Source organism: Tetranychus urticae, chromosome 3 (genome assembly GCF_039701765.1).
Source record: "Tetranychus urticae isolate SD_2017Ah chromosome 3, NJAU_TeUrti_SD_1.0, whole genome shotgun sequence".
In the NCBI taxonomy this organism is placed as follows: Eukaryota; Metazoa; Arthropoda; class Arachnida; order Trombidiformes; family Tetranychidae; genus Tetranychus; species Tetranychus urticae.
The window spans coordinates 16,274,039-16,286,973 of NC_142960.1; the positions used below are offsets into that span (position 1 = coordinate 16,274,039).

The 12,935-nt window shown below is 32.5% G+C and overlaps 6 protein-coding genes and 1 long non-coding RNA gene across 8 annotated transcripts in view; 3 read left to right on the forward strand and 4 right to left on the reverse strand.

The window, feature by feature from the left end:
* The window catches only part of LOC149093481 (uncharacterized), a 29,712-nt gene extending 24,529 nt beyond the window's left edge, over nt 1-5,183 (reverse strand). The window contains exons 1-2 of one of the 2 annotated variants that reach the window (XM_089269628.1): nt 5,060-5,157; nt 4,748-4,907 (exon numbers count right to left, since the gene is read on the reverse strand). The gene's annotated coding sequence lies outside the window, so the exon portion shown is untranslated. Of the gene's footprint in view, nt 1-4,747 lie in introns of both variants that reach the window. The other variant, XM_089269629.1, reaches the window with a different exon arrangement.
* LOC149093482 (microspherule protein 1-like) lies at nt 5,085-6,893 on the forward strand. Its single transcript, XM_089269630.1, has 2 exons — nt 5,085-5,371; nt 5,445-6,893. The coding sequence occupies exons 1-2, from the start codon at nt 5,356-5,358 to the stop codon at nt 6,797-6,799; spliced, it is 1,371 nt and encodes a 456-aa protein (XP_089125756.1). The 5' UTR covers nt 5,085-5,355; the 3' UTR covers nt 6,800-6,893.
* On the reverse strand, nt 6,850-7,905 carry LOC149093483 (breast cancer metastasis-suppressor 1-like protein). The gene is made up of 3 exons (XM_089269631.1): nt 7,707-7,905; nt 7,346-7,644; nt 6,850-7,264 (listed from the first exon to the last, which is right to left on the reverse strand). The coding sequence occupies exons 1-3, from the start codon at nt 7,819-7,821 to the stop codon at nt 6,920-6,922; spliced, it is 759 nt and encodes a 252-aa protein (XP_089125757.1). The 5' UTR covers nt 7,822-7,905; the 3' UTR covers nt 6,850-6,919.
* A 336-nt stretch (nt 7,906-8,241) lies between these two features.
* Nucleotides 8,242-9,789, reverse strand: LOC107363251 (putative splicing factor YJU2B). The gene is made up of 5 exons (XM_015930445.3): nt 9,640-9,789; nt 9,438-9,574; nt 8,917-9,349; nt 8,699-8,837; nt 8,242-8,619 (listed from the first exon to the last, which is right to left on the reverse strand). The coding sequence occupies exons 1-5, from the start codon at nt 9,640-9,642 to the stop codon at nt 8,348-8,350; spliced, it is 984 nt and encodes a 327-aa protein (XP_015785931.2). The 5' UTR covers nt 9,643-9,789; the 3' UTR covers nt 8,242-8,347.
* Nucleotides 9,790-9,852: 63 nt separating this feature from the next.
* On the forward strand, nt 9,853-10,720 carry LOC149093484 (DNA replication complex GINS protein PSF2-like). Its single transcript, XM_089269813.1, has 2 exons — nt 9,853-9,995; nt 10,146-10,720. Exon 2 carries the CDS (start codon nt 10,155-10,157, stop codon nt 10,680-10,682), a length of 528 nt encoding a protein of 175 aa, XP_089125939.1. The 5' UTR covers nt 9,853-9,995; nt 10,146-10,154; the 3' UTR covers nt 10,683-10,720.
* LOC149093485 (uncharacterized) lies at nt 10,582-12,695 on the reverse strand. The gene is made up of 5 exons (XM_089269812.1): nt 12,346-12,695; nt 11,594-12,262; nt 11,111-11,526; nt 10,914-10,996; nt 10,582-10,851 (listed from the first exon to the last, which is right to left on the reverse strand). Exons 2-5 carry the CDS (start codon nt 11,733-11,735, stop codon nt 10,695-10,697), a joined length of 798 nt encoding a protein of 265 aa, XP_089125938.1. The 5' UTR covers nt 11,736-12,262; nt 12,346-12,695; the 3' UTR covers nt 10,582-10,694.
* Nucleotides 10,932-11,322, forward strand: LOC149093486 (uncharacterized). Its single transcript, XR_016200269.1, has 2 exons — nt 10,932-11,072; nt 11,170-11,322. It is a non-coding gene; the product is annotated as an uncharacterized LOC149093486 (long non-coding RNA).
* Nucleotides 12,696-12,935: the final 240 nt, after the last annotated feature.

The window sequence follows — 12,935 nt, forward strand, 5'->3', positions numbered from 1 at the left end:
TAACCCAAAGACTGATATTTATCTTGTTTCAATCAATACTCTAGTACAATTGATGATGAAGCAAGCAAAGAAACGAGTTTAGCTTTGCAGGTTTTTGCCCTTTTCTTGTTTCCATGTTATCTGTCAAAACGGATCAACACAAGATTATCTTAATGAACATTTTGGATGGTGTATTTGTGTGGATAAGAGAAGAAACTTATCTAGCATTATTCAGAAATGAACATTGATTTGCAAATGAATGACAACAGGAAGAGAATCACAGAGTAAATGTAAAGTCTCCAAGGAGATGGAAGAGGGAATAAATGATAAGAACCTTTTGTCATGAATACCAAAGAATATTGAAGCAAATTCAACCCAAAAATTCCAAACATTTTTCTCTTTTCTTTGCTACTTTCAGCTTCCTGTTATTGCATGAAAATTATGAGCAACAAACCCAAGTATTGTTACAAAATTGCTGTGAACCAAAAAGTGAAAAATAGTTTTCACCAATTTTAATCGATACAAATTGTCATCATTTGCTTTTGCATTTCTGTTTGTTTTATAAACCATTCATTTGTCATGATGATTGGAAGAGAAAATCATTTATTTGGAAAATCTGATTGCATAGAGTTTACTGATATACCAAAGATTACCTTGAATACTAATGGAGAGTGAAAAGTGAAAAGTTGAAGTTGACCAAAAATAAATCAATAGCCTGAGGCTAAGGGTGGGCCAATTGATTGCTCAAGGTCAATGTTAGTTTTCCCTGTTGGACCAGAAACAAAAAAATGATAACCGGAAACGAAATAGGAAAAGCAAGGAACCCAAAACTGGTATCAACATACCAAAGATGTTTATTTATTTCAAGAGAAACATCAACTCAAGATAATACTGAACCCAATGACTGATGAAGTTAATGTAACATTGAAAACGACTCAAAATATGTTTTCTGTTAATTGAATGGAAGGAAGAAACTGACCAAACTAATTGTCCACCGACATTCCAATAAACGAGTTTGATCCAATTTCTAATCGAGTTTGATGAATCTTGAACATAATTTATGGCTATTTAATGGGTGAAGCTTAACGAATCCAATTGTCATGGATGTTGATATATTAGTGATTGACTAGAAATGATTGAAATTACTATTTGGAACACACACAAACATTTCGAATGGTGAAGTTGTTTAATTTAATTAAAACCAGAAAAGGTAAATTTAAACAGGTTGAGTTAATTTACGAATGTAAAGGATTCTTGATTTGGTTAATCGTTTTCAAATAAATACAAGAAAATATATTGATTAGTCCAAGTTTGAAATCATTGAAAGTTGATGATTGGAAGGAAAAATTAAATTGCAATTGAGGCGCACCGCAAGTTTGAAGTTTAATTAAATTGTTGTTTCTATTTAGACTATCAAACTAGACCAAATGAACGGATAAATTGATTGTAAATTAAAGGCAATAGTGAACAATCAGGAGTGTCTTATGAAATAAACTCAATTTGGTCAACAAGAGGTTACAATTTATTTGATTTTTGTAGTTAAAGCAAAACATGAAACTTCATTAATTAATTGTAAATCAATTGGTTGACAGATTTATGGCTTCATTAAAGATTAACAGTTGAGTGTAAAGCAGGAAAAAAACTGGACTACAGAATCGGAATGTTTTTACCTTTTTTCAGGGCATTCCAATTGAACCCAATGAAAAAAAGAGCAACAATTTGAGTTTAAAGGCAAATGATGAAACTGTTTTGCAAATGCATAAAAGAGGTTAGTTAATTGAATGAGAAAAGAAGAGTTTACATGAAATGACAATGAGCCAGGTAAGGATGAATTTTGTGCTCAAATAAGCTGATAATGATGAAAATAGGAATGAAAATGTTGATTAAAATGTTGGATAAACATTGATGGGAAAGAAAAGTTAATAAACAAAAATAAATATGAAAAGCAGGGGAACAATGTAACTAAATTGTGAGTGTCCACCGAATAACGGATGTCTCAATGAACGTGAGAAGATGAAGATGAACAGTTTATTCATTGATGATAATCGCCATTTCAATCTTATTGTCCTGTCTTATTCGTGGAAAAACTGAGTTCACAATTAACCGCCAATGAATGAACAATTTTTCATGTTATTCTGTGATTGGTCCAAGAGAAAGATGTTTATTGTTGTCGTTTAATTATTCACTGATTAGTTCATTGATCCATCATTTGAATAACTGATGAAAAGGGTTGGGATCAAAATTATTTAATAACATGAACATCTTTTCCTGATTACTTGGAACATTAAGAGTAGCCAGAATCATCAGATAATTGTCGTTAATCATTCAATCACAACAATAGAATCTAAACTTTCACTTCTTTCCGAATATTGAAATTGAAAAAAATAGGTTGGACAGTTTATTGATAATTATTATTGTATTTATTACTATTATTACTGTTCACTATTAATGTTATCATTGTTTATTGAAATGTACCATGCAAAGGTAATAAGACTAATCAGTGAAAGCAGATCAAATCAGGTGAAACAAAAGGTTAACAGACAACTCAAATGAACCACAAAAATGAACAAAACAATGAATGATTGGTCGAGTTTTGATTGAAGGGAAAGGATGAAATTGAAAATCAATTGAAACAATTGATACGAAATGGATTATCGGATGAAACTGATACTTTGTTGTCCATTGATCCGTTTACAGAGACTTTTACTTCAACAATAAATAATGAATAGAGAAAAGAAATTCATTTTCATGCTTCCTCATATGGAAGTAAATATAATAACATGGAAATGATGGCAATGCAATTCAGTGAAACGCATTTATAACGGAATCCATAAAAACCATTTTACTACAACAATAATCTCAAGAAAACCAGAAAAACAAAGTTCAAACAAAAGTAAAGAATAAAGAAATGATCGTTTAACTTTTCATGATGATCGAATAATAATTTTTGCGAAAATTCAAATTCACTTTTTATACAAAAAAACAGGGAATTTTAAACTAATTCATTCCATTTTCAGACATTTCTTTGGAATTTACAGTCAACTCTGAAGATACAGAAAATGAGACAATTTCTCGTTATTTTGCTGCAAAAATCACTCAATTTTGATTTCAATGTCGATTGGAAAGAGTTGGTGAAAATTCGGGTTCTTAATTTGATTTGGTGATTGAAATTGGACTGAAAGTTATTTTACGTAGAAATAATTAGAAGCCTTCAATATCGAGATTGATGCTATTGTGATTGAGGTTAGTTAATTGGGCTGAGATGAAAGTAAATTGTGACAATTGAATCGATCAAATATTATCACAATAAAGTGGAGTTGACTCTGGATGGTCAATTGAAACTCAACTGGCTACAAATTAAATTAACTGTCCATCAATGAGACCAAAGTGATGAGATTCACTTGAATCCATGGAAACATGAAAGTGTTCAAAGATTAGTTTAAATGTTTAATCAATTTATCACTATTATTAGATACTGAGATTAGCATAAGGTCAGTGCAAGAGGTTAGTCTTGAATCTGAAAGATTATCAGGTTTTCATTCAACTATGAAACTCACTGCATGTGCTTCCATTTAACTGACATCATGTTAATTCATTTGAACAAGTAAACATTATTTGAAACTTGTGGCAGCTTCGTGTCGATAAGGTTATCTAATTGGCTTGTGTAAACTGAACAGCTAATTTTAATTTCGTGATCAAACAGTTGATTATATTAACGATTCAATTTGTAACTTTTTATCATAAATTGTGAAGGAGATCAACTAAAAAGATTGATTTGCTTCTCAAGGAAAGAAGATGAAAAAAAGGTAAAATTATGTTGATTGTTGATGAAAGTGATGAAGTTTAATGTTATCAGATTGACGAATGTCGATGAATGATGATCATGATGATTGGAAAGAAGAAAGAAGATCCTTGAAGAGAGACAGGTAAAGGGTTTTTCCTCACTTTTCCACCATTCGAAGGTCGACAATAATCGATATTGATAAATGACTAGAAAATGATTTAAATTTGAAGGAAACTCACATTGAAAATGAACTCAATTTGAGTTTCCATTCACATGGGATCAAGATTATTGAGTTATGAATTGAACTTGAGATTGAATGTGAATGAATGGTTGAATAGAGAAACAAATTGATCGATCATCTCGGTGTTGATTTGAATGAGTGAAACCTTTAGAAGTGAGGATTTACAGTTTAGTTGGTATTAACTGAGGATAAACAGGAAAGAAATGGATTACAAATGAACAAGTCAATGAACAAATTTGAATTGCTTGTAATGATCAGACAATTGACTAACAATGGAATAGAGGAAAACATCTGAGACTTTTTGGTTCATGTTAATGTTGGAATAAACTGAGTGAGATATTGCAAGTTAATCCAGTTAATAGTTGCTCTCATATTTGATGAGCTTTTGCGTGAGTAAATGAATGAAGAAAGACAATGAGAATAACAATCGATGAAGAAACTAACATAGAAAGAGGTCAGAATCAGACGAAGAACGATTCTGGCTGTTTGAAAGTAATCATGAAGCAAACTCAGGTATGAAAATGGGTTTAATTTTGTTACTCAGGGTGTTGTCTGGATTGACTTCAGTTCTGTCCACTTTTCAAATGATTGGATTCATTGAAAGAAGAAGGTTGAAAAAGGAAAAGCAAATGTTCAATTGATCAAAATTATCATTGAAAGAGGCAATAAAATGCGAGATTGAGGCTCAAAAATAGCATCGTAATTAGTCAAAGGCTAAAGTAAATTCGAGCAACGATTCTTACCTCAACGTTGAGAAATAATGTGATGAGTCTGTTGATGACAAATGAAAGTGAAGACAAAATGATGCAGTTAACATAAGATGAATTTATTGTTGAATGGCGGCGAATGTCCAAGGATATCCAATAAAATGTGAAGTGGTTAACATTGAAATCTGAATACAGACTGAGAAAAGGTAAACATTATTTTCAGATGAAGTTTGTTGTGATTATTTGATTACAAATGAATGATGAAAAAAGATATTGAAACAGAGAGAAAAGGCGAAAGACTGAGAGAGCGGGAAAAGAGAGTTGACGGTTGGCCATTGAGAGACTCACGGTTCAGGTTAAAATGGTACTCATTGAAGCAGTAAGTCCGTTAATATTGAAAAGAGTCGATATAAAATGCAGGAGAAAAGAGGAAACCTTTTCTCGATCTTTTCATCAAAACTAAAAACTCTCTCTTTTACCTTCTAAACTACTCTTTCTTGCTCTCTCTCACTCTTTTTCCTTCTTCTTCTTCTTCTCCTCTCTTCTCTGCTCTGTCTCATTTCTCATTTCATATTTAGCGCTTTATTGTTTGGCTTTTCACAAATGTCGCCATCTTGCGGAGTAAAAAAATTAAAACAAACAAAATGGCTTCTGTGAATGGTAAGTTAACAATGAAATTTATAGAAATTTTTGATAATCGATTAATAACTAATTTTTGTTTTATAATAAATAGATCTTAACGTATCCCAGACAAGAAGAAGCTCATCTCGTAATATTAAAAGAAAAAAATTTGATGATGAGTTGGTTGAAAGCAGTATATCGCATCCCAGACAAGGGAGATCTCGTACCTCATCAACTTCAATGGCCCCCGGAATAACTGGACAAGTTACTTGTGGTAAGGATGTTCCATTAACTCCTGGTTTACCGCTTTCTGGTGTTTTACATTCTCCTCTATCAGTGGCCATCCCCACACCAACAATATCAACCAGCGAAGCCCTGAATAAACGTCCAAAACCCGTGACAACATTCTCAAAAAGACGGCGCCATCGGCAAGCTCACAACAATGCTGTCAAGGACATAGGTCGATGGAAAGCACAAGATGATCTTGCCCTCATATTAGCTGTACAACAGACCAATAACTTGGAAGATGTTTATCGTGGTGTCAAATTTTCATGTAAATTTACCTTGAAAGAGATAGAAAATCGTTGGTATGCTCTTTTGTATGATCCAACCATTGCCAAGATTAGTGTTTCATCAATACGTCAATTACACACAGATGTAATTGCATTAACTCACAGAAAAACAATTTTCAGTCAACAAGAAGAAGACATTCTGAAAACAGTCCCATCCACATCTTTACCAACAGTTGAATTGTTTGAGGAGATGCTTTCCAAGAACACTGATGTGTTTCTTACTTTTCGCACCGCGAAGTGTTTGTTGAATCATTGGACCCTTCTAAAGCATCACCATCTCTTACCTGACCAGTCAATACAATATTTTTCCCGTCATCAGGACTTGATGAACTTCTCAGATGGTGAAGATTCAATTGAGAAAGATGTTGAAGCCTCTTTGGGCCTTCCCTGTAAACAAGATGATATTCTCCATTCGGAACATATCTTATCCGATCGAAAGAATAAAAGAGAAATTCGCCGATTAGAAAATGAAATACCTCGTTGGCAAGTGTTAGTAGATAGTATAACTGGTGTTGCGCCATCAGATTTCGACAATCATACTTTAGCAGTCTTGAGGGGTCGTCTTGTGCGTTATCTGATGAGATCACGAGAGATAACATTAGGAAGGTGTACAAAAGATAGTGAAGTTGATGTTAATCTTTCATTGGAAGGTCCAGCGGCAAAAATATCTCGGAAACAAGGATTAATTAAGTTGCAGCCAAATGGGGATTTTATGCTAGCCAATACGGGTAAAAGACCAATCTATGTTGATTCGAAACCCATTATCGGATCTCTGCATTGTGCAAAGTTGTTTAATAATTCGGTGGTTGAGATTGCTGGACTTAAATTTGTATTCTTAATTAACCAAGACTTGATAGCAGCAGTCCGCACCGAAGCTCTAAAAAGTCAAATGTAGATGAGTTTTGTACTGAATATGAAAAATAATTGACAGCAAAGTCAAATCAATTTACCAATAAAATAAAATGTTATTATTTTCTCAAAATGCAAAAGATGTATTTAACAATCGATATTGTGTTTATATGGGGGAAGAGAGCATGAGAGGGTCAGTGAGGTTAGCAGTTGAGCGACAAGCTTTTCTGATTTGAGTCCAATCATCAATAATCTCAGAATCTTTCAACATATAAACAATATAAGGACCAGAAACAGGAACGGGTTTTCTACGTCTATCAAGTAAATGTAATTGATCTCTACTCGGTCCAACTTCGTAATATGTGCTTCCATTATTGCCAATCCTTCTCTTCTTTTTCGGATTGTAAAGGGAATCACCCCAAAGGTCTACAGAATTACGATCTTCTTCCAGTCTTCGGATTCTTTCCTCTAATTCTCGACGTATCTGGTCTCGAGCTAAGTTTTTTTCACTCTGATAGGTAATTTGAAATATATAAAGTTACATAGATTAATAATTTTTCCTCTTTCAAATATAAATTCAAATATAACAAACCTGGAAGTTTTGATCAACAGCTTGCTTTTCAGCTTCATATTGAATATTAACGTTTTTGAACTTGAATTCTTTAAGGATACCGGCTACTTTCATTCTAATTTCCATTTGGTGATGAAGATCGTCAACTGGTCCGAGATACTCTTGAGCATTACCAGCTTTGACCTCTTCAAGTTTTTTTTCAATCTGCTTTATCCTCTCCATATACAATTGTTCTTTGAGAGCAAGAAACTGTCTTTCCAAATCCAACATTTCATTGATATGTTCGGTTTTTAACACTTCACATTCTTCTTCATCCAATTCTGTAATGTTATTAGAAAAATAAAATAAAAAATCACAAGCAAAACAATTAATGAAAACTTACCTGAGGTATCTTCATTGTCATAATCAGATCCAGCAAATTCAGAGTCGGTATCTTCATTGCTATAATGGGTGCCCTTGAAACTATCAGGGCTACCTTCGACCTCCATTCTAACCATTCTAGTCAAAATAGTAATAACATGGTAATCAAACTAAATTACAAAAAAATTCATAAATATACTCAGTATGACAGAGATTAAGGAGGTTGGGAGAACGAGAGTTTCCATAGCGAAAGGAAAACAAAGCTGTCAAATATCCAATGAAAGTTAAGCCAATCATACAGCAAACCTGGATTAACCGCGCTTTTCAAAATTACAGCAACATCAGCATTCAATCTAACTGTTTATGTAAAGAATGAAGTGGTGCATGGTAAAGTTTCAGATTTCCATTGGAAATTTTCATCTTTATCAGTTGTTTGATCTCCATTCCGATAAGATAATTGGTCAGAATAACACGCAAAACAAAGTTAAATTCATTGTTCTTATTAAAAATGTTTTGTTTAAAAGCTAAAATTTTAAAGCATTGAAAATCATTTCAAATTAACTTTAATTGTTTTATTAAATGAAAATATACAATATAGATACAAAAATGAATCCTGCAAAGCAATGAATTGTTCTGTCAATCTTTCTGTTAGATCCATCAAGATTAATCAGAATCACTTTGATCACTAGTGTAGGGAACAAGAGAACTTGGCGGTGTAGAATGAGATGAGCTTGTCGTTGGTTTGCAAAAAGAAATTCCTAATTTGTTTTTATCTAAACTTACAATTTCTTCTTCGGCCTTTTTTAATGCCAATGATTTAGCAATTTCAAGAAATTGTTTATTTAGTTTATTGCTCAGTTGTGGATCTTCATTTGGTTTGAATATTGGTTCATTAACGATTCTATCCCTAGTAGCTTGTTTCTTTTCCAAATAAGCTGAAAAACAAAAGAAGAGAACATTAGGAAATATTGAAAAATACGAGACAACGATAAAATATAAAAAGTAATTGCTAACTTTCAGAAGGTTCCAATCTAATCAGGGATGAAAGCTTAGCGTCAAGGGGTGATTCCGGTAATAATTTTATTCCCAACGATAGTTTTTTTGTAAGTGTATCATCTGTTTCTTTATCTTTTTTGTCTTTAGACCTCTGAACCTATAACGAGAACGAAAAATTAATATATAATATCAAGAAAATTAATTGAGCTGAAGAATGCAATGAACTAAAAACCTACTCTTAAACTCTTTCTTAAGAGTTGATTGGCTGAAAAATCATCTTTCCACCTTTCTTGCAAATCATGTAACTGTTCAATAACTGGTTCAAGTTTGGTTATTTTTTCTCGATCTTCAGTATCATGCTCAAGTTTAAACATGGCATCAGTGGCCAATTTTTTAATATCATTCTTGTCTTCTGTGACAATCTGCTCATTTTCACCTGGATCCCAGCGATTCTCTTGTCTACGAGCACCCGATAAAATAACATAGTCTAAATTGGCTGGATCTGTTTGCATCTCAAAATGACTATCACAAAGATGACATTTCATCCGAAACTTGTAGATAGGTGTCGAATAATACATTCCAGTTTTGCTTTTCTCAGCATTATATCTGACGCCCATTCCAACATGATTATTGCAACCTTCGCACCAAATGTTATACGGTAATTCAAATCTTATTAAGAGACATAAAGCAAAAAAGAAGAAGATCAGTATAATTGTACATCTCTATAAGAAGTTCAAATGAAAAAACGGGAAATTACCTTATTATTAAGATTCCTTGATCTAGTTTTCGGGCTCTTTCTCGCAATGGATGACTGTTACGGTACTTATTGACACTTTTATGTTTAGCTGGATTGAAATCCGCAGGTACATATTTATTTGTTGCTTTTCTTTCAGCCTGAAAATAATCAAAGATACAACAGTTATACAAATTCATGCTTTTGAGATTTTTCGGTAACTTACCATGATTAAATGTAGTTTTCTAGATCACACCCGCTAAGATAGTATCACGCAAAATTAATCAATAAGCTGTTTAAAGAACAAATAACCAACATAATAATTAAACATCAATAATATTGGATGGTTTTTAACTGCCAAACTGATTGTAATGTTGTTTTTTATTGAATCCAAACAGCTGTTATTTTGACGTGATATCAGCTTGGAGCATGGATTGAATTGAGCGCCAAGAGTAACCTTCTTCAATTGTTTTTGTTTTAAATACAATTTTAATCAACTTAATTTTGTTTTTCTTCTTTGTTTAAATAATCAAATATAGTTATTGTGATCAGCTCTATCGTTCTACAATCCAAGAAAAATCGGTAAGTCATTCATTATTAAAGAAAATTTTCTCTTCTTTCATGTTCTTTATTCTCTTTGTTCTGTTGATGTTTTATATGGATTCCATATTTAAATAACAAATAACATTTCAATTTGATTTATAAATTTATTATTTTTTATTTCTCCTACAGCTTAAAGAAATGGACTTATGTGAGTTTCTTGCCGAAGAAGAGCTCGTCGAAATTTACCCAAATTTTAAATTCAACAAGCAATTGAACCTTATATCTGGTGACTTTGGTCCGTTTGAGCCAGATGTACCTATCAAGGTCCCTGTTTGGCTAGCTTTAAATCTTCATCAACAACACAAATGTTCCCTTAAGCTTCCCAATTGGATCAAAGAGTTGATTAATTTACAAGAACAACAAGAAACTAGCTTTCAATTACTTGAGATGCCCTCGGAGTACTGGAGAGAAATAATAAAATTATTACAGCAACATATCACTTCCCTTCCTGATTGTGCCGATCTCATTGAACGACGAGAAGCTATCTTAAAAAGTTCAGTTCATGCTCTTTTCAAACATGCTTACAACTCGGAAAATCTAATTATAAGTGATGTGACCCTTCATAATGTTACAAAAGCAGAGCTTTATTTAATCAAAGTCTTCGTTCAAAAAGCTTTTGCTCATCTACAAAAATTACGAACTAGTGCAGCTACTATAAAACGTTGATAGATAATTAAATTATTTGTTTTTTGAGTTTTTAAAAAGTTGAAGTGCTTTCATCCGTAAAAATATCATTCGTTGTCTGGCTCTTCGGAATGCTGCGACAATTTGTGAAATGTCATTCCATAAAGGATCATGAATATCATCTGATTCATCCAGTTTGGGATCGAATTGGCTAAAGAAAGGAAAAGAATTGTTGAAAATTTGAAATTTACACTAATCAGTAAATCTGTTTACCTGGATTGTACTATTATATTAACATTCAAGCTGATGGTCCCTTTTGATTCAGTGTAGATCAATCCAAGTGGTTCATAATGGTTCTTTAGGGATAAATTAAACGTTATAATCAAGCTCATACAAAAATACATGTATTTTGCAATTAAAGGTTACTAAAAGGTTAGTTCAAACATAATGCAAGGGATTAAATTTCTTACTTCTTCTAATTCATCCAAATCGAAAGAATAATTGAGAAAGTATTCCATCAATTTGTCAGAAATTCTATTAGAATGCGGGCGAAACATTTTGATTTCTCTAGAAAATTTTCCAGGTCGAAAAGGAAACTTTAAAATACCAAAGGCTTCCGTTGATGATCGACCCAAACTGTGATTATTCACTACACGAAAATAAAGCGTGAAGCCATTACTGATTTCTGACTCGTTTGATTTCGTATTACATTCTGCTATAATAAATTGAAATGGAGCTCCAACTGAGGTAGTAGAAGTCGAACTGTAGCATCTATGCGTTAATCCACAAAGTGATCTATCATCACCATCATAAGGAAACCATCCACGGGAAGGTTCTAACCAAAATTCAATGTGCACATTTTTATTCGCAAAATTGGTTAATTTAGCTGAAAATGAACAAAAATAAACCAATTAGAGCAAATTTAGAGTGAATATTTTAAAAAATAAACTTACCTATTTCACCGAAAATAACTATTTGACTGGTCGCAGAGGAAAACCGATGTGAGCTAGATTTGTTAACAGTTGATTCTTCACTAATTAGATTACTTAGGTTTTCATTAACCTTAAGAAGTCTTTCATTGTCTATTAAAACCATACTATTTAGATTTTTTTATTAAGCATCTCCACTGGTTCGATTGAATACTTTTTTGTTATTCTTGCATCGGTCACCTTAGCAACTAAAATTCCAAAGATCAAAATAAAGTTCCTCTCCAAACAAAACCGTTGAAGAGATAAGGACAAAATAAACTCGGAAAATTATTCTTAATGTCTTTAAATTAAAGGTATTAAATTGCTTGAGGCGAAACATTACAGTGGCAATTTGAAATTGAGAGTGATTCAATAAACTCTACTATCTACATTATTGTATAAACAAAATTCAAAATTATTTCACAACAGCAGTGATTAAGAAGCAGTTATAACCATTCGAGAAAATGTTGAAATATTTTATGATTGATTCAACATTTCTCTTGAAATCACCGAAACAGGCTTGGGTCTATCCATCATAGGATCTACAGGATTGGCATGATGAAACTCTTTAGCCAATTCGATGAGAGATTTAAATGTACGAGGTTCCCAAATCGCTAAATTTGCCAAAGTTTTTCTGTCTAGTTCTATGTCCATCTGCAAAAACAGGTAAAAATTATGTTGTGGTAAATAAAAAGTGATTACACGAAGAACTGATATTACTTCATATCAATAATTACCTGAGGTAAAGCAGTGATGAATAAATGGAAAGGATAATCATGTTCACGACAAGCAGCAAGAACTCTTTGTGATGTTAAATCTCTGAATTGAATCTTTTTCTCTCCACGATCACGATTTTCGTATTCAATTCTTTTCGTCCATTTATTTCGAGCATTCTTGTAGGTGTTACGATTTCTTCCATAGAACCCACCAGTCATTCGGAATAAATTATATTTTTTGAAATATCTACCTCCATTACCAACCTCCAAGTTGAACCAAGGAGGAGTATATTTGCACAGAATTCTAGTTAGCTGAACCATAATGAATAATATAAAAGATCAAAAATTATCACAATTAGTTAAAGTGTTAAACTGCCTTTGAAAACATGTGTTTGAGAGGTTGCCAATGGTAACTTATAAAGCGCGTCTTTTTAAACATTGATCACCCGATAACTCAAATGTTATTAGAATGAGAATTTCTGATATTTTGTATCTTAATCGTTTTCTATTCTGATACTTTTCTAATCATTTCTGATTTCAGTTGTCCAGGCAGAGCTGTACATCAAATATGAAAAAAGCTAAATATTTTTGTGACAACAAGATAGAAAACG